Raw genomic sequence first — 25,012 nt, 5'->3', positions numbered from 1 at the left:
TCAGAGGGGCTGGAATGCCCTTGCACACATGGATGTATGGATGGACTGTGGGAATTCAGAGGGGCTGGAATGCCCCTGCACACATGGATGTATGGATGGGGACTGTGGGAATTCAGAGGGGCTGGAATGCCCCTGCACACATGGTGCATGGATGAGGACTGTGGGAGCTCAGAGGGGCTGCAATGCCCCTGCACACGTGGGTGCATGGATGGGCAGGAACTGACGGGCAGTGCCCAGCACTGGGCTGGCTCTGGCTGTGGGGCTCAGGGAGCAGCACGGGCTGGAGCTGCAGCCCAGAAGGTGCCACTTGCATTGCAGAACGCAGTCAACTGAATTGCCCACTGAAATGGAAAGTGCTCTAAAAATAGCTGGGTGTGGAATTGAAATCTTTGACTCATATTTCCCACCTTGGAAACTTCTTATGCTTGTTCTTCTCCGCGAAGCGGAATGGCCCGAGTGCACAGACCCTGCTGGGTTTTCTCGGGGTTTTTCCCTGCCTTACTCTGCTTTTCCTGATTGGAAAACCTCTCCTGCTAGCTGCTAAATCCGGGGGGTGACTGGAGGAATGCAGGGGACGGGCCTGTGGCCGCGGGAAGGGCGCGCTCACCTCCGTGCGGATCTGCAGGGGTTAAAGCCTTGGCAAACACGGAGATATTTTCCAGAGCAGCTCCGAGCTCACAGCTGCGGCCATTTTTCCAGCAGGAAAATTCTAGCACTAGATCTTACGTGTGTGTCAGCCCAGGAGGCAGCCTGGCTGCGCTCGCCCTGGCGCTGGCAGCCCTGCCACGCCGGGACATGTGGCGCAGGGCGGGTTTTGGGGGGCAGCTCCAGCTCCAGCAGCAGCTCCCGGGGGAGGCAGCGGGTCCCTGGCAGCCGGGCGCTGCTCTTTGTGCGGGGCAGCAGAGCATCTGAGCTCCCTGCGCCGCTCGCTCGCGCGCCGGCCAGGAGCCGCTCTCCATCCGCATTAAAGTTCCTCAAGCAGCTGCCATTTTTTTATTGGAGGGGGAGTGCGAGTCCCTGGGCCCCTGCTCCAGGAGGAGTTGGCAGGCAGCTCCTGGAGCAGTAAAATGACACCATGCTTCTCCTCCATTTTCTAATGAAATCTGCAGAGTGGGAAAGCAACACAAGTTGGAAGCGTCTTTCTTTGGAATCTCTCTGTAAACTGTAACTCCACCATCCCCTGCTCTGAGGGTTTGCAGCAGGTTTGTTCTTTATGAAAATCTGTCATTTTTAATGCTAGTTTCTGTAAACTTGCTGTTGCTAGTCAATTAACTGTGATAAACTGTAAGTCTGTTAATACTATCTTTCTGCCTTAATACAATTCAAAATAAAATGCTGGTGTGTAGAACAAACTTTTATTAACAAGCGACTAGTCTAGAGCAAATTAAAATATTAAGATAATGATTTAGGGGGGCTGGAATTCATAGTAGCCATATTGGAATATTAATGTGTAATTTAGCCTTCTGAGAAGTTGTGGAGCAGAAAATGTTGGACGGGGAGAATTTAATAGCTTAGAACTTACTCTGTGGTTCTCAGGGAAGCAAAGGCAAGGGAATTCTGTTGCACTTCGGATAATTTCAGTTGAAAATTAACATATAATTGTGGACTCTGTATATTCTGTAGCCTAGCCCTGGGACCTGGCAAGCGTGTTATACAATTTGCTGCTATCATAGTAGATAGAATTGCCATGTTTGCTAAGGAAACAAATGCTTAGAATATATGTGAAATATAATATTCATGAGCTGTTAGAGAAGTGCTGTTGGTGCTGTGCCTTAGGGCTGGCTGGGCAGCGAGTACCTTGTTTGTTTGTCGCACTCCTTGATAGTCAAAAGCGATTTGAGTTCCTGCAGGTCCCTTGGGGTCCATTCTAACACACTTGGTCTTAAAGCAGCTTTAATTAGGAAAGCAAAGTGTTAGGGGTGCCCTGGGCGTGCTGCTGGCAGCTCTGCCTGGTGTCCAGGGGATGTCAGATGGAAATGGTTTCACCGTACCCCGAGCAGCAGTGGTGCAGGAGTGGCAGGGAAGGAGAAGTGGCTCAGTGTTACAGGGTGCTGGATGTTGTATTCAAATCTCCTCAAGTGAGGGTGTTTGTGTTTTCTGCTTCAGGTGGCAGTGGGAGGAGAAGGACTGGAGCAGTGTGTGCCAGAGGCTGGAGTGTGTGTGTCCTGCATGGGGCTGTGGCCCCAGGGCTGCTCTGAGGCTGCAGAAGGGTTTTCCTGTGTGTCACTGTCAGCTCAGCTCAGCTGGATGTGCTCCAGGCTCTACAGGGTCATCCTTGCAGTCAGCTGGGGCAGGGGGCGCAGGGAGAGCACCACAAGTAATGGTTTGGGCACTGGTTACACGGCTTGTGGAGTGTGAGCAAACGTGGTTTCATTTCAGAGCCTCTTGCAGTACCTGGACACAGAAAAGTGCAAAGTCCTTCTGCATGCAATTGTCAACAAATTCTCAGCAATTTGCTTAAATAGCACCTCTCCCCCCCTTCGGGGCTTAGTCACTCCCAGTTACTTTATTTATAATGTAAGAAATTTTAGAAGCACCAAATGAAATAGATTTGTTTAATATTATTTCCTACTTGTGAAGTTCAGTTTTGAACCAGAAGTCAGAATCACAGTTTGTTGTCTCATTATGTTCATCAAAATATTTTGCAAGGAACCAGTTGCCTTCCCGTAATATAGGGAACAGCTTAAATTGAGGAAATCTGAAGTGGTGGTTGTGATCTTTATCAACTTTCCAGTTGATTAATAGCCTTTCAATACCTTCTATTCCCTGTGCTCTGTACAATAAATTGAGGCGTGTCCTGTCCTTAACTCTGTCCCTCTGCAGCCAGCTGTGCACTGGGAGAGCTGTGTCCCTGCTGGGGACACAGGGAGCTGGGGGCCCTGGAGGGGCAGCTGAAGTTGGGTGTCCTCACCCCGAGGCTTCTGCCCCCCCATTTGTCAAACAAGGTCTCCAGAGTTTTTCTTTTCTCCTTCCCTTAAGCAGCTAAAATGCAATATTCCATTAAAACACAACTCAGATGCTGATTCTTTAGTGGCTGTTTATTCTAAAGGCTTCTATTTTGTGTTTTTCAGAATATGTAAAGTAGAAATAAACAGAGATTATATCATAAGTAGCACTGACAACATTCAAATTGATTCCTTAAACAAAAGCTCGAGTTTGTTTTTGTTTTTTGTTGTATTCCCATGACTCGGTTCCTGAAAGTGAATGATAAAATGGTCCTTAAACATATTTAAAAGGTTTTAAAAGCCCCTGAAAACTACACTCTAAGTCGTGCAGTAACGTTTTTCCTGGTGCTGAGGGAGGTCATGGTCGAGTATTGAGGTATCTTAGGAAGTTGCACAATAAATATTGGCACTTAACGCATATCTCATCCAAGGAATTTGCCAAGCACATTATTAACATATCGATGCAGCGAGGGGGGGCAGAGCTGACCTGCAGCTGGAGGCTGGCAGCAGCAGCAGTCCCACAGCAGGAGCTCAGAGCCCTTCCTGCCTGCTGGGCTGGGCTCTGGGGCTGGGGATGGCTGGGCTTGCTGTGCTCCCTCTGCCCATGCTTTGACCTTGCCCTCGCCCTGCTGGGGCCGTGCTGCTGGCACTGAGGTCACTTGGAGCTGCAGTTGCACGTTTGGCATTTTCCCAGTGCCAGTGCTGTCCTGCGTGCAGCAGTCCCTGTGCTGGCAGCAGGCACCTGAGGCCATGAATAACCAGCTGTCCCTTTGCATGTTGGGCTCCCTAAAGCAGCATGTCCTGTAGGTCCTGTTTGCCCCTTGTTCTTTTTGGGCCAGGCCAGAGCAGTTCTCTATAGGTAATACTTAAATGGGAAACGTAATTTTTTAATACTTGAACGTTTTCTAAATGAAGGTTCAGTGCTGAAATAAACTGCATAGTGCTGTTTTGTAGAAAGCTGGTTCGTATTATCCTGTAACTGAGAGAACTTGGTTAGGAGTGATAGCAAGGCATATTCCTGCTTCCAGATCTGTACCACTAAAGCGTCTCATTGAGGGATAACAGAGCTTTTCCTCAGGGATGAGTTGCAACTTGAATCAGAAGAAATGCTGCCATTACCTCATAAATAAACACCTCTACTAATATTGACTTAGCCTTCAATTTTTTCAGTTGCTTTTCACATGAATAACTTTGTCCCACTTTCTTTTTCCTGGGGGTGGGGGCAGTGCCAGAACAAACCAAGACCAGTGTAAGCCAGCCCCAGCCCGTCACCTCCAACGGCACTTCCCCAGGAACCAGCACTCCCAATAATGCCAAGCGGGCCCCAGCCAGCAGCCAGCAGCAGCCCTTGCCTCGGTACCCTCCTCGGGAAGTACCGCCGCGATTCCGACACCAGGAACAGAAGCAGCTTCTGAAACGGGGGCAGCAGTTACCAGGGATAGCTGCGAACCTGGGATCCACCCCCAAGGTGTTCAACGGCCAGCCAGGAGGCAGCACTGGCACCAATAACCAGCCCGTGACCAACGGAGAAGTGCCCAACAGCAGCAAAAAACAGCCAGGTGAGGGCAGTGCCTTGTTTTCCTTCAGCTACAATCGAGTCGCTTAAATTCATTATCAGGGGATATTTCAGCCAACGGTATTTGAACTTGCACTGTCAGCTGGAGCACGAGGAGATCCTTTCCTGTGTCAGGGCTTGGCAGTGGGTGTTGCAGGGTGGTTTGGCCTCTCAGGACAGGTTGCACGCTGAAGCTCAGCCCCTGTCTCAGGCTCTTGGCAGCAGTGAGTGCAGACATGGCAGGAGCAGGTGGTGGTTCCAGTGTGGCCTCTGCTGTGCCGCACATTCCCTGATTTGTGTTCAGCACTAGCCCAGCATGGCTGTGGTACAAAGCACCTCTGCTGCATCCAGTTTTGGTGGGCACACCCCAGAAAGAAGGATCTTGAGGAGCCCTCCAGAGATGGGCTGATCCCACAGCCTGGGCAGCAGGGCAGGGGAATTGTGCCCACTCAGGTGAGACCCCAGCTGCAGAGCTGCCCCAGCCCTGGGGCCAGCACAGGCAGGGCATGGAGCTGCTCTGCTGGGAGGAAAGGCTGGGAGAGCCCACAGGAAGGATGGAGAGAAACTGTTTACGAGGCATGGAGTGACAGGGCACAGGGCATGGCTGCCACTGCCAGAGGGCAGGGATGGATGGGAGATTGGGAAGGAATTCCTGGCTGGGAAGGTGGGCAGGCCCTGGCACAGGTGCCCAGAGCAGCTGGGGCTGCCCCTGCATCCCTGGAATGTCCCAGGCCAGCCTGGACAGGGCTGGGAGCAGCCTGGGATGGTGGAAGGTGTCCCTGCCATGGCAGTGGAACTGAGTGGTCTTCAAAGCTCCTTCCAGCACATTTCTTTATGTGATTGAACAGCACCTTGAGATTTGGCTTTCATTTTTAACTTCATACCTGGAGATCCAGCCAGGGTACAGCTTGTTCAGGATATCAGAATTGTCTTTTATTGTCAGGTCAGAGTTTTTTCTCAAGTTTTTCTCCTGAAGCTTTGTTGTATTACAACAAAGAATGGATCCATACCTTTACTGCTATTTAAATTCAATCATCTTTTGTTATTTTGGTTTGTTATGCATTCCTTCAAACAGCCTTTTAAGTCAGGTGAACTTGCCTGTTACATGTGTAGGATGTGCTGTTCAGTGACTGCACTAACAGGCAGCTCAGTTAATTTTACAGGACATTAATGTAGTTTATTTTTGTCTGGAAAAAAGTAACTTTCTGTGAGGGATCTAGCTTTTCAAAGGGATTTGGTATTAATGCATGCCAGTGCTTAATACTTTCTTATTTTTATACTTGTATTTACATTTTGATGTGCACGTAGCAGTGATGATGTAACTTTTTCCCACAAATAGTTTCTTCTGTGACTTTACTGAATTCTCAATGTTTCTCAAAACTAGTGTTTTATAGACTACAAAGGATGTGACTCTCAGCCCTTTTAGCAAAAAAAAAGAAAGAAAGAATAGTAAAACACTGAAAATAGCCTTGGTATTTCAAGTGTGAGTTAAATTTTGAGCTGTTCTGATTACTGCATCTTGAAGAATCAGGATTTAAAATGCAAGTAAACAAAGCACTGGAAGCAGTTTGTCCATGAGTCCTTGAGGAATGTTTCCCATATTATTTTTCATACTTTCCAATGTTATTTCTGTAACATACTGATAGAACTCTTTGCCATTGCAACAGGTAATTTTTAAGTAGCTTCTTCTCCTTGCTTCGCCTGTATGATGTTGTTCCTGTCCCTAGTGGTGTTTAAAGTTACCTTTCATTAAGGTGAGGCTTTTCCTGCAGTGTGTATACTCTAGTGGTCAAGGTGTGTAGCAAGGTGATTTAAATAAGAGTGGTGATTTAAATAAAAATTCACACGTAAACGAAATTAAGAAGTATTACTGCTTATACAACCTATTAAGTCTCCCAGTTGTATCCAGAGGATTTGTGTGCTGTTCTCCATTGTACTTCTGTGAGCACCAGCCCAGCATTTAATTAGCTGGATTCCCTTTCTGTGCTGCATTTGCCCAGGTTTGCTCAGTGCTGTGTGGGTTTGTGCTGCTGTGGGCAGCGCCAGCAGGTGCCAGGGCTGTCCTGGGGCTGTCCTGGCCTGGGGCAGGGTGTGCTCTGGGCAGTGCCCTGGTGCTTTGGGTGCTGTGTCCAGCGAGGTTCAGGGTCCTGCAGGGAGGCAGGGGTGGCCAGATCCCTTTGTCACCTCAGCACAGTGTCTGTGTCGGCTGTAGCTCCTGCCAGAGCTCTGTCCCTGATGTTCTGTGTGTGTCCCAGGAGAGCTCAGAGCTGCCATCTGAGGCTGGGCACTCAGCTCTGCTCTCTTGGTGCCGTGTCTGTGCCTGGAATGTCTCCTTCCCTGGAATAACCAGGAATCACAGCTGCTTTAGAGCTGTTGTCATGATCCTTCCTAAACACAGACAAGATGATAATGGAAAGACAGATGCTGTTTCTGTGCTGGGTTTCTGTTTCAAGCTCTGGTCTGGTGCTGGTGAGGTGGGGGAGGCCCCGTCCAGCAGGGCTGATGTCTTCTGCCACCTTTGTGTCTGAAAGGAAATGCAGTTGTCATTTGCCTGTCTCAGTTTCACTCACTCTCCCTACTTCCTCTTTCAGCCCCACCAGCAGCTCCAGGTACTCTCTGTGTTACCTCTGGAGTCCAAAATCTCATGACATTTGACTGTAGGTCGCTTGCATAGACAGGACATCCATGGATAAACCAACGGCTGCTGGGACTGATCAGTACTTTAGGGCTAAAAGAAGAACTGGGGCTTCAAGTGTTGAAGTCAGAATTGCTGGAGTTGGAATGGCTGTGGTTTTGCCTGTAATTCCTGAAAGGATCTCCCCCCAGTTCAGCTGTGTGGAATGGTTTGGTAGGTGCTTTGTAAAAGCCAGGTAATGCAGGCAGATACTGCTGAATTTAAAGTCTTTAATTGCCCTGGGCACACTAAGATTTTAAGTCGTTGGTATTGGAGAATTTTTTAACTGTATCAGTGGTCTAAACCCCATTTCTTTACTTGTATTTTGTGTGAACAGTTGTCTCCTGTTTGGAAAATCAACAGGCTTTGTCTAGAAGTAAAGCTGAAGAAGGGATTGGCCTGTGGGCTGGGTTTTTCCTGCTGTTTTTAGGACATTTGGCATGTTGTTTTAGTAGAGACACATAAATGAAGCTCATGGCTTGTAGTGCTTCTGAAACAGATCCAGGCCAGTGCCAAGATGGTTATTTTTAGAACTCTCCCTAAGCAGCTCTTTATCAGGACACTTTCATTCCCAGTTTAGTTGTTGTCTTCACTGATGTGCCCCATGTGCAAACTTGGCATGCAGGGCAGGGTTGATTGCTGCCCTGATGTTTGCTCACCTCTGCTCTGGAGCACCTTGGGATCACCAGGTGGCTGTTCCACAATGAAATTATTTATTATTATAAACTGAAGTATTTCCAGCAGTAACTGCTTTGGCTGTGGCCAGAGCTGAACAGGAGAGCAGGACTGGGCTCCAGGCAGGGCTCCAGTTTGGATTCCTCCCATCCGCCTTTGTCCCGGTGCATCTCACAGCAGAGCCACAAAGTTGTGTCCCAGCCAGAGCCCTTGGGAGCAAAAGGTGCCTCCAATAACCTGGGGTGGTTCTCAGCTGTTGGGGGACTCAGGGAGGGAGGGAGCAGTTGGGATTTGCAGTTGGTAGTGATGAGGGTTGCATTCATTTGGGGAACGTTGCCTTCAGTGCAACTGTTATGGTCTCCAGCTGCAGAATTTGTGGGTTTGAAAGGTGAAGTCTGATTCTCACGGTGCCTGTGTGGCACAGGGGAGGAGCAGGACGTGAAGGGGCAGGTGATGATGGATTGTTGTGCACGTGCTTAGGCTCAGTCAGAGCTGGGCCATGCTCAGATGCTGCAGAGTCCTGGCTGGGAGGTGGAGCAGATGTGCTGTTCAGAGAGGGGAGAGGAACTTGCTGAAGTTTCAGGCCTGACTGCTCAACTTCTTAGTCAGTACAGTCCAAAATGAACTGGTTGTGGTTTCCCTGACTATATCCTCTTTTTTGTATAAATCAAACTTTTAAGGACACATTAAATTGGTTCATTAAATGCCAAATGTGTAACAAGTAGGTTGTAATTGAAATGTGTCATAAAAGCAGCAGAATTGCTAATTCTCACGTCCCCAGGCTGAGTTTGTTGGCATGGCCCTGCTCCCTGTGTGGGGAACGTGATTCAGAGCAGACAGTGAGACTGAGCTGGCTCTGAGAGAAACCTGTCCTGAAAAAGGGGTCTAAGGACTGGGTTTGCAGCACTGAGTGCTTTGGGGACTGTTCTCTCATTTGCTGAAGTAACACTTCTGTGATTTTCTTGCTTTTTTTTTGTAGGCATGCCTCCCATTCGGGACTTGGTGAGCCACTCCCCTAACCAGTCAGGTTAGCTACTTCCATCTCACCTGCTTTTGCACTACGTGTTTGTGGTGGTTACATGTTTCACACAATTTTGTCTGATTTTTTAATTTTTATTTTTGTTCTTTGGCTTATGCTTTTCATTGGCATGGGTGTGTGAATGATTGCAGTATACTTTCTCTGTGCCATTGCATACTAATTTGATTTAACATTTTTAATTTTCTAATTAAGTCAGAATTCAAACTAAGAGTTTTTGTCACCTTAGCGTTAAGGTACTGGGTTTTTTTTTTTACGTTTATGCTTCTATGCTGACCTGCCTCTTATGGTATTGAATAATCTGTGCAAGCTTTTGCTTCCTATCAGAGACGTGTCACACTGGAGGAAATCATGTCTTGATTGTTTGCTGAAAGCTCAGGACTGTATTTACTAAAATGCATTTGTTCATAAGGCCCAAAGGTGCAGTGATTGGCAAGGTATGGTATTGACAGCCTGGGGTGCCAGGTGTGCTGGAGCAGGAAAAGGAGGCAGAGGGTGCAAGGTTCAGGTATTTCTTAATTTACACTTCTCAATCCGGTTTATTTTAGCCCATGTGATGACAAACTGCTTTTTAAAATACGTACAGTTTTTTGCAAATGTTTTCTGCAGGATAAATCATAGCTGGAAAGCATTAAATTAAAAATTACTGAAAGCAATCTTAGCAGATTACAGAATTTTAAGAAACTCGGGTTTGTGTAAATGGTTTTTTGTCAAGGATTTAAGCAGCAAAAGTTCAGTTGCAACTTTAAATAGTTTTGGGAAGAAAAGCGAGAGTGGGCTGTTCTGGCTCCCAGTGCTGTGCACCAAATGCAGGGTGTTGTCACATGTCATTTTTCAGTTTTGAGGGTGTTCTGTGGTCTCTGCCAGATACAGAAAGTCAGAGCTGGTATCTGCTTGCTCAGTGTTTGTATCCTTGGTCTCTGAAGTGCACGAGCTGGGGAGGCTCAGGTAGGAATGTTCCAGAGCAGTGGCTCATACTAGACATCACACACACGTTTATGTGCAGGAGAAGGACTGTTGGTCTAAGTAGTTTTGTGTGTAATGGGAGGAATTCAGCTGAGTGGAAGTTAATCACTGCGTGCTGCTTGTGGATCAGCTCTGCACAAACTGCAGCTAAATTCGGGTAACAGAATTGGAATAAATGCAAGCTTTCTTCATGTGTTCTGCTGCTGTGCAAATTAGGGTTTGTTTTACCATTTCCCTCAGACTTGTAGTCCTAACCTGTATGTCTCATTGCTGAATTCAGGCTGTTTGCCATCTGTGTGCCTTTGTGTTGCTTTTAAAAGGGACGCTGTTCCTGGGATGGTGTTTGTGTGATCAGGATCTTGTTCTGTGCCGTAGGTTCTCTCACTCCCAAGAGTGCACACAGCTCTTTGACCAGTCCCTTAGTGCAGGTTGAATGTCCTTTTTTAAAATACTGGGGTGAGAGCTGAAACCTTGAAGTTTGTTGGGCGGTCGTTCAGCCCTGGCTGTGTTCTTGTGGCGCCACCCGAATGGGCAGGCTCTGGGTTAGGCTCAGCCAAATCCAGGCTCTCCCAAGGGTGGTGGTGGCTCTCCAGCTGCCACACATCATCACAGCACTCTGCCTGGCTGCCAAGGGCTCTGCCACTCCTCCTGGTGCAAACTGCTGGGCCACCATCCTTGTTCCTCACCTCGATGTGCCAGGGGAAGCTCAGCTGAGTGCCAGGGCTGAGGAGCAGTGGGTGCTCCCTGCTCTGAGCTGCTCCACCTCTGGGAGCCACGGTCTTGCACTCAGTTCTGTTTCACTGTAGGATGAGCAATACTGATATTGATTAAAAATTAATTAAAAATAGGCTTGTGCATCAGTGCATTCTGAAAGCAGAACTTCAGATGGGTGTTGTGCATTTTGTGCCAAGCTGGTGTTGTATTAAAGAAAATACCTTGAATAACTTGTGCTGAAGGCTCCTGTACAACATCTGTAACAGGGGTGGGAAGGTGTGTGTTCTCTGTCACACAGCAGTTAGTACTGCTGGGCCAGGGCCATGTCCTCTTGGAATTTCTGCCTTTTGGTGTGTTTTCAGGCTTTATTTACTATTGTGTTTTTAATACCTATATGTGTTTTAGAAAATAGTTTGTACGCGGTGATACAGAGTATCCTTTTAAAAAATGTTTCTCTGGAAGAAAAAGACCCTTAGGAGTCTAAAGTTTTCTGAGGTTTTTGTGAGAGCAGCTCTGCATGCTGGGAGGTGTTCTGGGCTGTGCGTGGCAGCCTCTGGGCAGCTGTACTTAGAGCTTTCTCTGTCACTTTCCATGACTGTAGTTTTAACAGAAGCAAAATAATAAGCAAAATAATTCCTGGCTTAATATCTTTATACTTTTTTTTCCCCCTTCTTCTGCTTAATGAAGTAACAATGCTAAACTCATAATAATGCTCTTGGGCTTTCCTTCTTCGTTCTAGATCTGAACCACAGTGGTCTAGGATCCCATTATGAAAATTCTCACTGGGGACCAGTCTCTTCAAATAGTGACTCCAGCACAAACTGGGATAAAGTTATCGTAGACGGCTCTGACAAAGAAGCATGGCCATCAATCACTGGCAGTGACCCAGAGCTGACTTCAGAATGTATGGACACTGACTCTGCCTCCAGCTCTGGGTCGGAGCGGAACCTCGTGATCATGGCTTCAGGGAGCACGGCAGGAGAGGGCGACGGCATTCGCAACGGCCTCGGCCACGGGGCTCAGAATAAGTTTGTGGTTGGTAGCAACAGCAATAATGTGGGCAATGGAAGTATTAATGGGCCCTGGGGGTTATCCCATGGGTCCATAATAAGCACATGTCAAGTTTCTGTGGATGCTCCTGACAGCAAATCTGAAAGTAGCAACAATAGAATGAATGCTTGGGGCACCATAAGCTCTTCATCAAATGGAGGGTTAAATCCAAGCACTTTGAATTCAAATGGCAACCATGGTGCCTGGTCCGTGTTGGAGAACAGTGGACATGCCCTGAAAGGGTCCGTGGGGAGTGGGAGTCCTGGCACAAGCATTCAGTGCAGTACCATAGGTCAGATGGCCAACAGCCAGAGTATTAACTCGAAAGTGGGTGGCTCAGCCCACGGTTCCTGGGGAAGCCTTCAGGAAAGTTGTGATTCTGAAGTGAATGGTACAAGGAATGTTTCATTCAGTGGGCAACCTCAAAACCTTAACACTGAAATGAATGGACCAAATAACACTACTAACTTTATGACCTCTAGTTTACCAAACTCTGCTGGTTCGGTGCAGATGAACGAGCTGCCCAGCACTGCAGGGCCCGGGGCCTGGCGCGTGAGCACAATGAATCATTCTCAGATTCAGGCCTCTCCAGTGGCAAACGGCACTTCCATCTCTCACCTGAGCAACGGTGAGGCCAAAACTGGCGGCTCTTACGGTACTACCTGGGGTGCCTATGGTTCTAGTTACTCTGGAGACAAATGTCCAGGCCCAAACAGCCAAGCTAATGGTGACACTGTGAATGCAACTCTAATGCAGCCGGGCGGCAGCGGGCCCAGCAGCACTAACTTTCAAATCAACGGGAATAAAGGCGGAGGGGTGTGGGAGGCAGGGGCAGTCGGCTCCCAGAACATGCCGTGGGGAAACGGGAGCGGTGCGAGCGCTGGCGGGAGCAGAAGAGGATGGGGCAGCCCTGCACAGAACACTGGCACCAACATTTCCAACGGGGAATGGAGCAAACTGCCCGGCAATCAGCATTCCAACGAGGGCATCAATGGAAACAGCAGGAAGTTTACAAATGGATGGAAGTCTACTGAGGAGGAGGAGCTCAGCAGCCAGAGTTCTGCTGCCTCCCAGATGGCTGAGCAGAGCAGCTCGTGGGCCAAAACAGGTACGGGGGACAGCGAGGGCAGCTCGGAGAGCGCCGGGTGCCACGAGGACAGAGCGGCTACCGAGGGCCAGAACCGAGAGAGGAGGAAAGTTGACCAGCACACGTTACTCCAAAGCATAGTGAACAGAACTGACCTAGATCCGCGTGTCCTTTCCAACTCCGGGTGGGGACAGACTCCAATCAAACAGAACACTGCCTGGGATACCGAAACGTCACCGAGGGGTGAAAGAAAAACTGACAATGGGACAGAGGCCTGGGGGGGCTCTGTGACACAGACTTCCAGCTCAGGGGGGTGTGTGGATAGACCTAGCCCTAATAATAACGATACCTCATCTGTATCGGGGTGGGGAGATCCAAAGTCTGCTACAAGGTGGGGAGACTCCAAAGGGTCAAACAGCCAAGGGGGGTGGGAAGAAGATTCTGCTGCTACAGTAATGGTCAAGAGCAATCAATCGTGGGGAAGTGGCAAAGAAGAAAAGTCATCCTGGAATGACACACCGAAGATGAAGCAGGGATGGGGAGATGGACAGAAGGCCAGCCAGGGTTGGGCGGTGTCTGCTGGTGATAGCTGGGGTGAAAACTCCAGAAGTAACCACTGGGGTGAGGCAAAGAAATCCAGTTCTGGAGGCAGCAACAGCGACAGGTCGGTGTCTGGTTGGAATGAGCCAGGTAAATCAAATTCTGTTACTTGGGGAGGCAGCAATGCAACCCCAAACAACTCTTCAGGATGGGATGAGCCTGCAAAGTCTAATCAGAGCCAGGGCTGGGGAGATCCTCCCAAATCCAATCAGCCTCAAGTCTGGGGGGACTCATCAAAGCCAATCACCTCTCCTGAGTGGAACAAACAAGATGTTGGCTCTTGGGGAGCCCCGTCTGCCACAAACAAGCCCCCGGGGTCCGGCTGGCTGGGGGGGCCGATGCCAGCCCCAGCAAAGGAGGAGGAGCCCACGGGCTGGGAGGAGCCGTCCCCCGAATCCATTCGCCGCAAGATGGAGATTGATGATGGAACTTCTGCTTGGGGTGATCCGAGCAAATACAACTACAAAAATGTGAATATGTGGAATAAAAATGTCCCTAACAGTAGCAGCAGTTCAGACCAGCAAGCACAGGTACACCCGCAGCTACTGTCTTCAAGTGCCATGTCTAGCAAGGAGAGCAGCTCGGGTTCTGGTAAGCCTGGCTTTTACCCAAATTTGTGTTTTCTATTGACTGTAAAGCTCTTTTTTAGTCTTGCTTCTTAGAACAATATTTTAGTTTCAGAGTGGAAAGGGCAAAGTGGCAATGAAGTACAGTTTCTGTTTGTTAAAGAAATGAACAGCATTGTCACAGAGCATTGATGTGTTTGTACAGATTGGGAGCTCCAGTTTTAAATAACTGCAGTAATAAGGGCTAAACAGCTCTGCTTGAGTTCTGGGGAGTGGGAACACAGAGAAAATACTTAAAATAGTGTCTGAGGATTGAAATACTTTCCTAAATGATTCTAAACCAGATAAAATTTAATTTTGCCAATGAGGCTTCAAAAAAAAGAAGCACATTGAGCTTCTGCAGGACAGAATGAGGGGTGATGGGTTTTTAAGGATTTGGTGGCAGACTTTCTGGTCTTGTAGCTTCATGAGCAGTAAATAATGATTTTGGAGAGGAACTTAACAGGATATAGGAAGCATTTTGTGCTGTGTCTCTTTTTAAGTGCCAGATGGAGTCAGTTACTTGTAACAAGCAGCTCTTAGCTTAATATCTTGGAAATTTGTATTATCAGAATGTAATACTGTAAATACAAAATCTGTATTTTTGTGATTACTTTTATTAATGGAACAGCTTGCAGTTGTAGCAATGACCCTCCCACAAAACAAGAATATGTGCTCACATGCTTTTTACTGTATGTTAAGCATATAGAAAAGGCAAAACACTTGGGTCTCTTTAGGTAGCTTTAAAATCTTGTTCAGAACGATGCCAATAACTCCCCCTGCTTTGCAAAGGTTGGGGAGAGCCTCCTGCTCCAGCCACCACTGTGGATAACGGGACAGCGGCGTGGGGCAAGCCCATGGACACTGGTACGAGCTGGGGAGAGCCTGTCAGCGATGCAGGAGGCACCTCTGGCTGGGGAACCACTTCTCTGGGGCAGCAGCCTCCAAACAAGCCTGGTGAGTGCTCTCAGTGTGCTTGAGAAGGCTGAAATCCCTCTCTGGAAGCTCCGTGGTTTCCTTGCAGGGAAGGTTTTTACCTTGCAGTAGGCATCGAGCTGTTTGGTGGAGCTGCTTCTGCAATGTTCACTGCTGGGTTCTTTCACCACCAGGGCCTAAATCTATGCAAGATAGTTGGTGTGGAGATGATATGCCATTGAGTGGCAGTCGTCAGACCAGCTGGGAGGAAGAGGAGGATGTGGAGATTGGAATGTGGAACAGCAGTTCCTCACAAGAAGCTAACCCCTCGTTAAACTGGCCACCCTACATGAAGAAAATGCCCACAAAGGTGAGGAGCAGCTCGGGGCAAGGCCTGCAGTCATTTCTGAAAGCTGAGTCAGAATGGATTACTGCACTTGCACATTACACTTTCATTTTCATTCTTAACACGTGTTGATGTAATTAAAGTCGGATCTGAGTATCACAGGAATTCCTTTTTGTTTTAAAGGGAATAATGAAAGGTGGAAATAAGCAAGATGAAACATGGATCAATCCATTCATTAAGCAATTCACAAATCTCAGTTTTTCAGTAAGTATTTGTCTCTGTCTGCCTTTGCTGCCTTTCCACAGGGCTTGTTACAATGTGCAGACATTGAAATGCTCAATTGCCAAGTGTTCATTTTCATCGTGGTTTTCTCTTTACTTGTGTTTGTCTGCCCTGTCATCCATCCCTTTTCTGTGCATTCTCATTGCAAAAAGATCTCTTTATTGATGAAAAGTGGTTTTGTAACCGCTACCCAGGTATTCATCCTATAGTCTGATGCTTTACTGCATTTACTAGGAGTTCTGGTGAGGGAACCTATTATTCACTGGATAGCAACTGAAGGGAGGAAATGCTTTAAAGTAGCATCTGATTGTCTTGATTTTTCTTTCTTGCAGTTTTGAATTGCAATAGTGTGCAGGAATCTCTTTGTTTTATCTTAAAAATGAAATAACAGTGATTTATTTTATTACTTCAGAGAGAATCACCAGAAGAACCCATACAGAGCAATAAGATGGACATGTCTGGAGGTAAGAACAGTAGAACCGAGCTGGACTTCATTGCTTTTTCTTCTATACTCTCTACTACCTTATATCCTTTTGTAAATTACATTTTTGAAATGATATGTAGTGTATATGTAGTTAAGTGTATATTTCCCTAAAGAAAAGGAATGTCCTTGTAGAGAAGAGTATTTGTGTGTGTGAGTAATGCTGCACACAGAATCACCTGGTTGCTATAGGAATATTGGCCACGTATCAAGCTAAGTTTATCCATATTTATATATGTTAAACTGGCATGAGAGGATGTTTCCAGGGTGGGGTGGGGTTGTTCCTTGTACTATAAATATCTTGATTGCCCTCCAGGCACCTCCACTGAGTATAAACAGAAACATACCAAATCCCACATGGGCTCATTGGGTTCATTCTTGGAAACACGTGGTCAGTTCTAAGAACTGAATTAATACTGAACAGTTATTTTAGAAATGCTTAAACCTGAGTGTAAAATTACTTGGGAGCAGTTACAGTTTATTTGATTCCATTTACTGTTAGGATTTCTTTAGCAAATGAAAAATCATTCTTAATACATTAATTACAGTATACTGTGATGATAGAATGTTTAACTAAAACTAATTGCAGCATTGTAGTTTTTAGTGTAGTTACTCTCTCCTTATTCCACTTTAAAATTGGGTATTTTCACTTTGGGGCTCATTGTCTTTTGGGTTTTAGATTTCAGTATTAATGGCAGGCCTGCTATTTAAATTATTGCAAGTTTAAACAATTATACATGCTTGATTTTAAGAGCAAGCTGACAGATATTACTGTGTCAAGCCTTGCAAAGTGTGTTGGTGGTGATTCCATGCCTCAGATGTGTGCAGGCATTGGTACAGGGGGTGTCCTCTCAAAGCTGGGGTGCTTTGTGTCAGGGCTGTACAAAGCTGGGGTGCTTTGTGTCAGGGCTGTACAAAGCTGGGATGCTGTGTGTCAGGGCTGTGCACAGCTGGATGCTGTGTGTCAGGGCTGTGCACAGCTGGATGCTGTGTGTCAGGGCTGTGCACAGCTGGGGTGCTGTGTGTCCAGAGCTGTACAAAGCTGGGGTGCTGTGTGTCCAGAGCTGTACAAAGCTGGGGTGCTGTGTGTCCAGGGCTGTGCACAGCTGGGGTGCTGTGTGTCAGGGCTGTACAAAGCTGGGGTGCTGTGTGTCAGGGCTGTGCACAGCTGGATGCTGTGTGTCCAGGGCTGTGCACAGCTGGATGCTGTGTGTCAGGGCTGTGCACAGCTGGATGCTGTGTGTCCAGAGCTGTACAAAGCTGGATGCTGTGTGTCAGGGCTGTGCACAGCTGGGGTGCTGTGTGTCCAGGGCTGTACACAGCTGGGGTGCTGTGTGTCCAGGGCTGTGCACAGCTGGATGCTGTGTGTCAGGGCTGTGCACAGCTGGATGCTGTGTGTCCAGGGCTGTGCACAGCTGGGGTGCTGTGTGTCAGGGCTGTGCACAGCTGGGGTGCTGTGTGTCAGGGCTGTACAAAGCTGGGGTGCTGTGTGTCAGGGCTGTGCACAGCTGGGGTGCTGTGTGTCAGGGCTGTGCACAGCTGGATGCTGTGTGTCCAGGGCTGTGCACAGCTGGGGTGCTGTGTGTCAGGGCTGTGCACAGCTGGATGCTGTGTGTCCAGGGCTGTGCACAGCTGGATGCTGTGTGTCAGGGCTGTGCACAGCTGGATGCTGTGTGTCCAGAGCTGTACAAAGCTGGATGCTGTGTGTCAGGGCTGTGCACAGCTGGGGTGCTGTGTGTCCAGGGCTGTACACAGCTGGGGTGCTGTGTGTCCAGGGCTGTGCACAGCTGGATGCTGTGTGTCAGGGCTGTGCACAGCTGGATGCTGTGTGTCCACGGCTGTCCTGCCCCAGGGCAGGCTCAGCTCAGCACCCCAGCACAAGGTCTGTGTTGGTGTGGCTGGGGCTGGAGCCCGCAGCGTGTGCAGCCAGCTCTCTGTGCCCAGGGTTACTGCAGGACAAGAGGATGGAGATGGACAAGCACGGCCTGGGCGTGGGAGAATACAATCGTGTGGTTGGAAAAGGCCCCGGTTCTCGTCCCCAAATTCCCAAAGAGTCTTCCATGGATCGCGGTCCTTACTTCGATAAGGTCAGTGGGGTCTCTCTGGGGACACTGCTGAGCTCCCTCACTGTGTCCTGAGCAGGGAGCTGTGTGCTCCTGAGCCTGCTGCAGGGGGGCTGAGGGCTGGCTGGTTAATCCATGACACAGGTCTGTTCTTGTTAACTCACTGATGCACAGTACTAAGCACTCTCTGTTGCCCTTGGCAGTACCGATGACTAACCTGATCTCTTTTGTTTTCTGCCTATTTCCTGCTGGTGCTGGACTGTCCTGTGACTCTTCCCTTCTGCTCCTGCAATGGTTTCTCCCTTCTGCTTGCTTGCTGGCTGGTTGTTGCGCCTCGGTTTGTCTGTCCCATCAGGATGGCATTGTAGCAGACGAGTCCCAAAACATGCAGTTTATGTCCAATCAAAACATGAAGCTTCCCCCTTCAAATAATGCACTACCTAACCAAGCCCTGGGCTCCCTAGCAGGGCTGGGTATGCAAAGCTTGAATTCTGTTAGACAGGTAAGGCTGTGTGCATATCCTTGGTGTGTTACTTACTGCATTTAATGCCTTTTGATATAACGTTGTAGCTGCTTGTGTAATTGATACCTGTTTAACTTGTGATTGAAATGTGTGGGGTGGGAGAAGCAGCAGAAGAGGTTTTCTGTCACTGACTGCCCATCCTTTCCCCAGAATGGCAATCCCAGTGTGTTTGGTGTTGGGAATATAGCAGCACAGCCCAGGAGCATGCAGCAGCCTCCAGCACAACCTCTTAATTCATCTCAGCCTAATCCACGTGCTCAAGTGCCTCCTCCATTACTATCCCCTCAGGTAAGTGATACAGAAAACACTCTGTGTATGAATTATCCAAATGCCGCTTCAGAAAATTGTTCCTTGTTTGTTGGTGTTGCTGATAGTTATTCTGCAAATATTTGGGAGCGTATTTGGCTTGATGAAGCCAGGCACGTGTTGACCAGGGTTTATAGTATTCTGCATACTCTGGCCCGGGTAGAGCTGTTACAGTTGCCTTTGGCCCTGGCGTGTGTTGCAGGTTCCAGTATCATTACTGAAGTATGCACCAAACAGCGGTGGCCTGAGCCCACTCTTTGGCCCACAACAGGTAGCCATGTTGAATCAACTGTCCCAGTTAAACCAGCTTTCTCAGATCTCCCAGTTACAGGTGAGCTGGTGCTGGCTGTGGGTGTGGGGGCCGGGGCCGGTGTCTGTCCTGCTCTAACCCTGGGCTGTCTCGCAGCGGCTGCTGGCTCAGCAGCAGAAGGCACAGCCCCAGAGGAGTGTGCCTTCAGGGGGTCGGCAGCAGCAGGAGCAGCAGGTAAGGAAACCTCCTCACTCTCCCCTCGCAGCCTCTCCTGAGAGCTGCTTTTCATCCTGAGCTGCATTTCCTGCTGTGACTCGCACTGAGGTGTGCAGGGGTTTGGCTGTGCAGGATGCACAGGGCACAAAGGTGCATTTCTCTTTCTCAGAACATGGAAAAGCTTTTGCTCATGGTGTTGTAACTGCTCTGTTGTTTTTTTTAAGGGTCGATCTCTTAGTATGCAGCAACAGATGATGCAACAGTCCCGTCAGCTTGATCCAAACCTGTTAATGAAGCAGCAAACTCCACCCTCTCAACAGCAGTCACTCCATCAGCCCTCCATGAAATCCTTCCTCGAGAATGTCATGCCCCACACTACTCCTGAGCTGCAGAAAGGGCCCTCACCAATCAATGCATTCAGCAGCTTCCCTATAGGTGGGTGCCCTGCAGTCAATCAGTGTTTGTGTGACACACAGCCCCACTTTTCCCCTTGCTTCCTCCTGGAAAATGACTGTAACCCTGTCAGTACTTCCCTTTTTAGTGGAACTAGTAGTTCTGTGTGGGGTTACCCTTGCTCACCAAATAACTTTTCCCCAAGTACACTCATTCCCAGTGAGTGTCCCTGTCTCAGGGCACAATACTTCACAGTCCTGAGGAATGACAGGCTCCTTCTAGTGCTCCTTTTGTCCCCTGGATCCCCAGGGTGATACAGAGTCCTGATTCCTGGAGCTGAAGGACTTTAAGCAGAATCCATGCAAAGAATCCATTGGTGTAGACACATTTCTTGGGATTTCAAAAATGCTTTCAATGTCTCTAGAACTGCAAAGGTAGAACAGTCACTTTGCCTGTTAGTGGTTTTGTCCAGGAAAGAAAGCTTTTGGCTTTGCATTTTTAAAGAATTGTTGTCTCATTAGGCAAAATGTCTGAACGTTTATAAATACAAACTTCTCCTGTTTCTTTCTCCCTACATTTTCAGGCTTCTGTCCAATTTCTACTTCAGAAATTCCAGGCTTGTATATTTTCTTCTTACTTTAGGTCCCTTTTTAATGCTATCTTACTACAGCTGTTTACCATTTACCTCTGTTCCTTACCCCGGTTTCTTTCCTCCCCTTCATTTTTGCTTTTCTTCTCTTTTATTCTGATTGGGTCCTTTCTGTTGGGCTGATTGCATTCTCATTGGCCTCTGCAGGGAAGTTGTTCCTGGACATGCAGCTGAGGTCCTGTGCTTGCAGGCAGAGTGGCACTGGCCAGGACAGTGCCACACTGGGGGTGGCCTGGGGCCAGTCCAGGCTGCTGCTCCAGGGCTGCTGGTGATGGTTGGCGTCAGTGTCCAGCTCTGCTTTCATTCAAAGGGCAAGGCATACAAAGGAAGTCTTTGAGCTGTTGGACACATTGTGTTAGCCCTGAGGAAAGGCACATTTCACTTTCTCACCAAACTCTGCTGAGGGATTGCATCCTGCCCAGGTCAGGCTCCTTTGTGTTTGATTCCTTGAGCTGGAATTGTTGTACACTGCCCCACAGCTGCTCTCTCACATGGGTCATGGCCACGGCTCAGGAGCCTGCAGTGTGTGTCAGGTTGCTTTGAGATCCCTCAGGAGCCTGGGATTGGTTGGGGTCCCTCTGCTCAGCACACAGAGCCACCCTCATCCTCACATGAAGGCTGAAGGGCAGGAGGAGCACGTTGCTGGAATTTCTCCCCCCTAGTGAAGAATTGAGTGCAGAGGAAAGCTGGTGTCACCTCCCAGTGCAGCGTGGTGGTGTAGCTGTGTGAGAGGGAGCTCACCTTGCCCAGCTGTCTCCTGGAAAACCCTGTGGGTTTGTTGTTTTCTCTGTGTTCCCATAACAGTGTCAGGAGAGCAAGGAGAGCTGTTTCCATTTCAGGGAAAGGATTTGTCAGGATTCACTAGATACTCACCCAGAGCATCCTTTTCTCTCCCTCACCAGTTCTGCAGTCACATCCCAGTTCATTATAGAATTAAGTATTTCTGTTAATAAAAACAACCTTTCTAGTGAGTGTAACTGATATAAATAATAACTAGTACTGAGTATACTATAACTAATAGTATAACTATATAACTAATATAAAGTCTTCACAGTAGGATATGAAGAATTACTTCTGGGAAGTGTTTAAATGATGGATTATGTCCAGGGACTGGTATCCATCACTCAGCCCACACATGTCCCACAGAGAGCTGTGCCTGCTGGGGGCTGGCATTGGCCTCTCACAGCTGTGCCCCTCTGCCAGCCTGGGGTCTTTCTAACCCTTCTCTTGGAGGTCTGGTCTCTGCAGCTTCTCCAAAGGTGGAAGGAAGGTTACTGTGGTGCAGAGTTACTGCTCTGACAACAGCAGAATGCCAGAGGGAAGTGTCAGAAACAGGATCAGCTGGACATTCCCTTTTTTTCTGTTTGACCTATTGATAGTTGTTATAGTTCTTAAAACTCCATCCTGTTCCAAGCTCTTTTCATGAGGCATTTCAAGGGGAGGCTTTTCTGGCACCAACTCTTGCTCATGCCTTTAAGAAAAACAAACAAAACCCCCTCAAAAAGTAAATCAGTTTCTTTATGGCTGTGAACGTGCACTTAGGAGCAAGAGGAAGCCCTTGTTCCCAGTGCTGAAGGAAAGTGTTTCCAGGAGACATTTGAGAAGTTCCCTGTATGTCTCTGTTCTCAAGCTAAATTCTTGTAGTGGTTTCTTTTCAGAAAAGAAGTAAACAGGTCTGAAGGGCTGGGAAGGCACCAGGTAGAGCTGTGAGTTCAGGATTCTTACAGACTTGGAAAGGAGCAGGCATGCCAAGGGCAAACATGTGGGCACGTTGTCCAAGGCCAGAAGAGCCTGGTTTTCCAGGTATTTGAGTTGATTTGGGTTGGCATTGTCTTGATTCTCTGGCAGAGAAACATCTGAAATACAGAGCACAGCTACAGCAGGTCAAGAGCAGTTCTGTTTGCCCCATATTTTAGGTATTTACATTTTGGTTTCTCTTAACTTCCTAATGTCTTCTTCCACTGACATTTTTGCATGAGGACATGAGCTGAGAACTTGGGAGTGCTTTGCATTGCTCAGCTTAGCTTCTGTGTGCAGAGTTCCCTGGTTTCAGTGCTAGAACGTTCCTCAGAAGCAGAGACTTGAAGCATGACATAACCATGGCAACGTGCTCTTCAGTGCTTTCTGGGGCAGCAGTGGCGAGGAGCAGCAGGAGAGGCTTGCTCTGTGTCTCATGAGCTGTGTGTGCTTTCAGGAATGAACTCAAACTTGAATGTAAACCTGGATATGAGCAGTATTAAAGAGCCACAGTCTCGGCTGAGGAAATGGACTACAGTCGACAGCATTTCTATGAACACATCCTTAGATCAGAACTCCAGCAAACATGGTAGGTGCAGCACTCCTTGGGCAGCACGTGGGCTCAAGGAGTGACCCCAGGCCAGCCCCAGGCGTTCTGGGGTCACTGCAGCTCTGCAGTGGTTCTTGGGCTGTGTTATCACTCCTGTGTTATATACAGCAGTTCCTGTTGTGCTGCCTGTGCCAGCTTGCTTTGTCTACCACAGCAGCCACAGCTTTGCTGACTGTGCTCACAGAATGATCTTGTGATGAGATTACTAGAAACATTCTACAGAACTCATTTTTTAACCAGACTTTTCTGTAACTGTGACCATTGCTACTAGCTTTACCTTAATCTCCAGTGGAATGCTTCATATATTTTTGAGCCAAAAGCTCGGTTTTCAAGTTTTCTCTCCCACCACCCTTCTGTCCTAAGGTGATTTTGGGGGATTTACCACATTCTGGGCATGGCTGACATTTTTACTGGCAGGTTTTGGTTATGAATGTCTGTGTTTGCATTCTAAAATAGGGAAGAGCTTAGAAGGGCTAGACTTGGTACCATTGCTGTCCTTAGTTTTAGAGGAGCTGAACTTCCTTGCTTCGTGTTTCATTCCAATAATCAAGATTCATATGACATTTCAGCTGTTTCAGTTGCTTGAAATCATCCAGTTAAAATTCGAGTCTATAGCCCAAGAATCTGTGTCTAAAGATAGTTATAAATGTCCCCAGTCTCCTGTTACTGTTCAGGCTCAGATTGTCGGGGTATTTTTAGGTGCATCAGCTGCTTTGCTGCTCTGAGCTGCCTCTGGTAGTGGCCATTCCCTGCAGCTGCCCTGCTGAACCCCTCCCACTGTTGCCACAGGCAGTGGTGGTGTTGCTTTACCTGTAGGTGATGTTTTCTGACCAGAGCCAGGAATTTCTGTATCTCATGCAGTCCCTGCTTCCCTCAGAACTGCAGCAGAACTGGCTTTGCTGTCTGGTAACTTTTAAACCATTCCTTTCTCTGTCTCCAGAGATTTTTAAATTAATTTTTTTGCCTCCCAAGAACAGGAACAGAATCCACAGAGCTTTGCAGTAGCTAAAGATCCCTCACAGGTTGTAGCTGTTTCTTTCATGAGCTCTCCCACCACAGAGCCCTGTTAGTCAAGTGGGGTCCCCCAGAATGCTCTTACCTCTGGAATTAATACTTTACTTGAGTTGAACACGTTTCTTTGAATAAAATGTACTGTTTTAGTGAAGGGGTTTCATGGGGTATTATTGTTATAGTTTTCTCCTGCATTACTCAGACATATTTCATTTTGATTCATACACTCCTGTATGATCTCCAGTATAACTTGGCATCACAAGAGGACAGTGTGCTGCTATATATTTCATGAATGATTTACAAGGGCACGATTTTATATGTATTTATATAGGGATATAAAAGCCAGCCGTGAAAAAGATTTGACTGCTTTATTTTTTTTTTTTTTCTTTTTTTCCATCAGGTGCTATTTCAAGTGGTTTTAGGCTGGAAGATTCTCCGTTTGTTCCTTACGACTTCCTGAACAGCAGTAACTCCCCAGCCAGTCCTCCCGGCTCCATTGGGGACGGCTGGCCCCGTGCCAAATCGCCTAATGGCTCTAGCAGTGTTAATTGGCCCCCAGGTACAGCCCTGCCCTCCCTCCCCGCCTGGGCCCCTGCTCCTGGGGCAGCAGCCGGTGCAGGAGGGCACCAGGGGTGCTCTCAGCAGATGGAAATGGAGAATGGCAGCTTTACTGTACAGAGAGAACTGTGTCTGCCAGAGAAATCAAATTAATACAGTGATGGCTAAATCAAGTAAATTAAATGCTTAAAGGGTTTTGGATTTTCAGTCATTAGGAGATGTATTGTTTAGACAGCTGTTTCCTTTTTAAAAATACGGGGAAAATAAGCTTCTTTCCTTCTTCTGTATTCCTAGAGTTTCGCCCTGGTGAGCCATGGAAAGGTTATCCAAACATCGACCCCGAGACTGACCCTTACGTCACTCCTGGCAGTGTCATAAACAATCTCTCAATTAATACTGTGCGGGAAGTTGACCACCTCAGGGACAGGAACAGTGGTATGCTCAGCCTGCTGGGGCATCGTGTGGAACCTTCCCCCTGCAGTCGTGCAGATGTTTGCTGTTGCTCCCCTCCTGCTTTATCCCTTGTGTTTCCTCCTTGCTCCTCTCCTGGTTTGTCCCTCGTGCTGTGGGTTTGGGGTGTGTTTGCTGCTTGCTCCTCTCCTGGTTTGTCCCTTGTGTTTCCTCCTTGCTCCTCTCCTGGTTTGTCCCTTGTGTTTCCTCCTTGCTCCTCTCCTGGTTTGTCCCTTGTGTTTCCTCCTTGCTCCTCTCCTGGTTTGTCCCTCCTGCTGTGGGTTTGGGGTGTGTTTGCTGCTTGCTCCTCTCCTG

The 25,012-nt window shown here is 48.0% G+C and overlaps 1 protein-coding gene across 6 annotated transcripts in view; it reads left to right on the top strand.

Annotated features, from left to right (window-relative positions):
* Nucleotides 1-25,012, top strand: part of TNRC6A (trinucleotide repeat containing adaptor 6A) — a 61,037-nt gene that overhangs the window by 31,318 nt on the left and 4,707 nt on the right. For 3 of the 6 annotated variants that reach the window (XM_036392767.2, XM_036392765.2, XM_036392764.2), the window contains 16 exons: nucleotides 4,172-4,504; nucleotides 8,829-8,876; nucleotides 11,305-13,893; nucleotides 14,700-14,864; nucleotides 15,017-15,192; nucleotides 15,352-15,432; nucleotides 15,863-15,914; nucleotides 17,876-18,018; nucleotides 18,350-18,496; nucleotides 18,668-18,805; nucleotides 19,026-19,154; nucleotides 19,230-19,307; nucleotides 19,514-19,724; nucleotides 22,526-22,657; nucleotides 24,090-24,248; nucleotides 24,542-24,682. In XM_036392767.2, coding sequence (XP_036248660.1) covers nucleotides 4,172-4,504; nucleotides 8,829-8,876; nucleotides 11,305-13,893; nucleotides 14,700-14,864; nucleotides 15,017-15,192; nucleotides 15,352-15,432; nucleotides 15,863-15,914; nucleotides 17,876-18,018; nucleotides 18,350-18,496; nucleotides 18,668-18,805; nucleotides 19,026-19,154; nucleotides 19,230-19,307; nucleotides 19,514-19,724; nucleotides 22,526-22,657; nucleotides 24,090-24,248; nucleotides 24,542-24,682 — 4,722 coding nt within the window. The remainder of the gene's footprint in view (nucleotides 1-4,171; nucleotides 4,505-8,828; nucleotides 8,877-11,304; nucleotides 13,894-14,699; nucleotides 14,865-15,016; nucleotides 15,193-15,351; nucleotides 15,433-15,862; nucleotides 15,915-17,875; nucleotides 18,019-18,349; nucleotides 18,497-18,667; nucleotides 18,806-19,025; nucleotides 19,155-19,229; nucleotides 19,308-19,513; nucleotides 19,725-22,525; nucleotides 22,658-24,089; nucleotides 24,249-24,541; nucleotides 24,683-25,012) is intronic. The other 3 variants (XM_054516615.1, XM_036392766.2, XM_054516616.1) reach the window with 3 other exon arrangements.

The sequence above is a fragment of the Molothrus ater genome, chromosome 16, assembly GCF_012460135.2.
Source record: "Molothrus ater isolate BHLD 08-10-18 breed brown headed cowbird chromosome 16, BPBGC_Mater_1.1, whole genome shotgun sequence".
Lineage (NCBI taxonomy): Eukaryota > Metazoa > Chordata > Aves > Passeriformes > Icteridae > Molothrus > Molothrus ater.
This window is presented reverse-complemented; position numbering and strand designations above follow the sequence as displayed.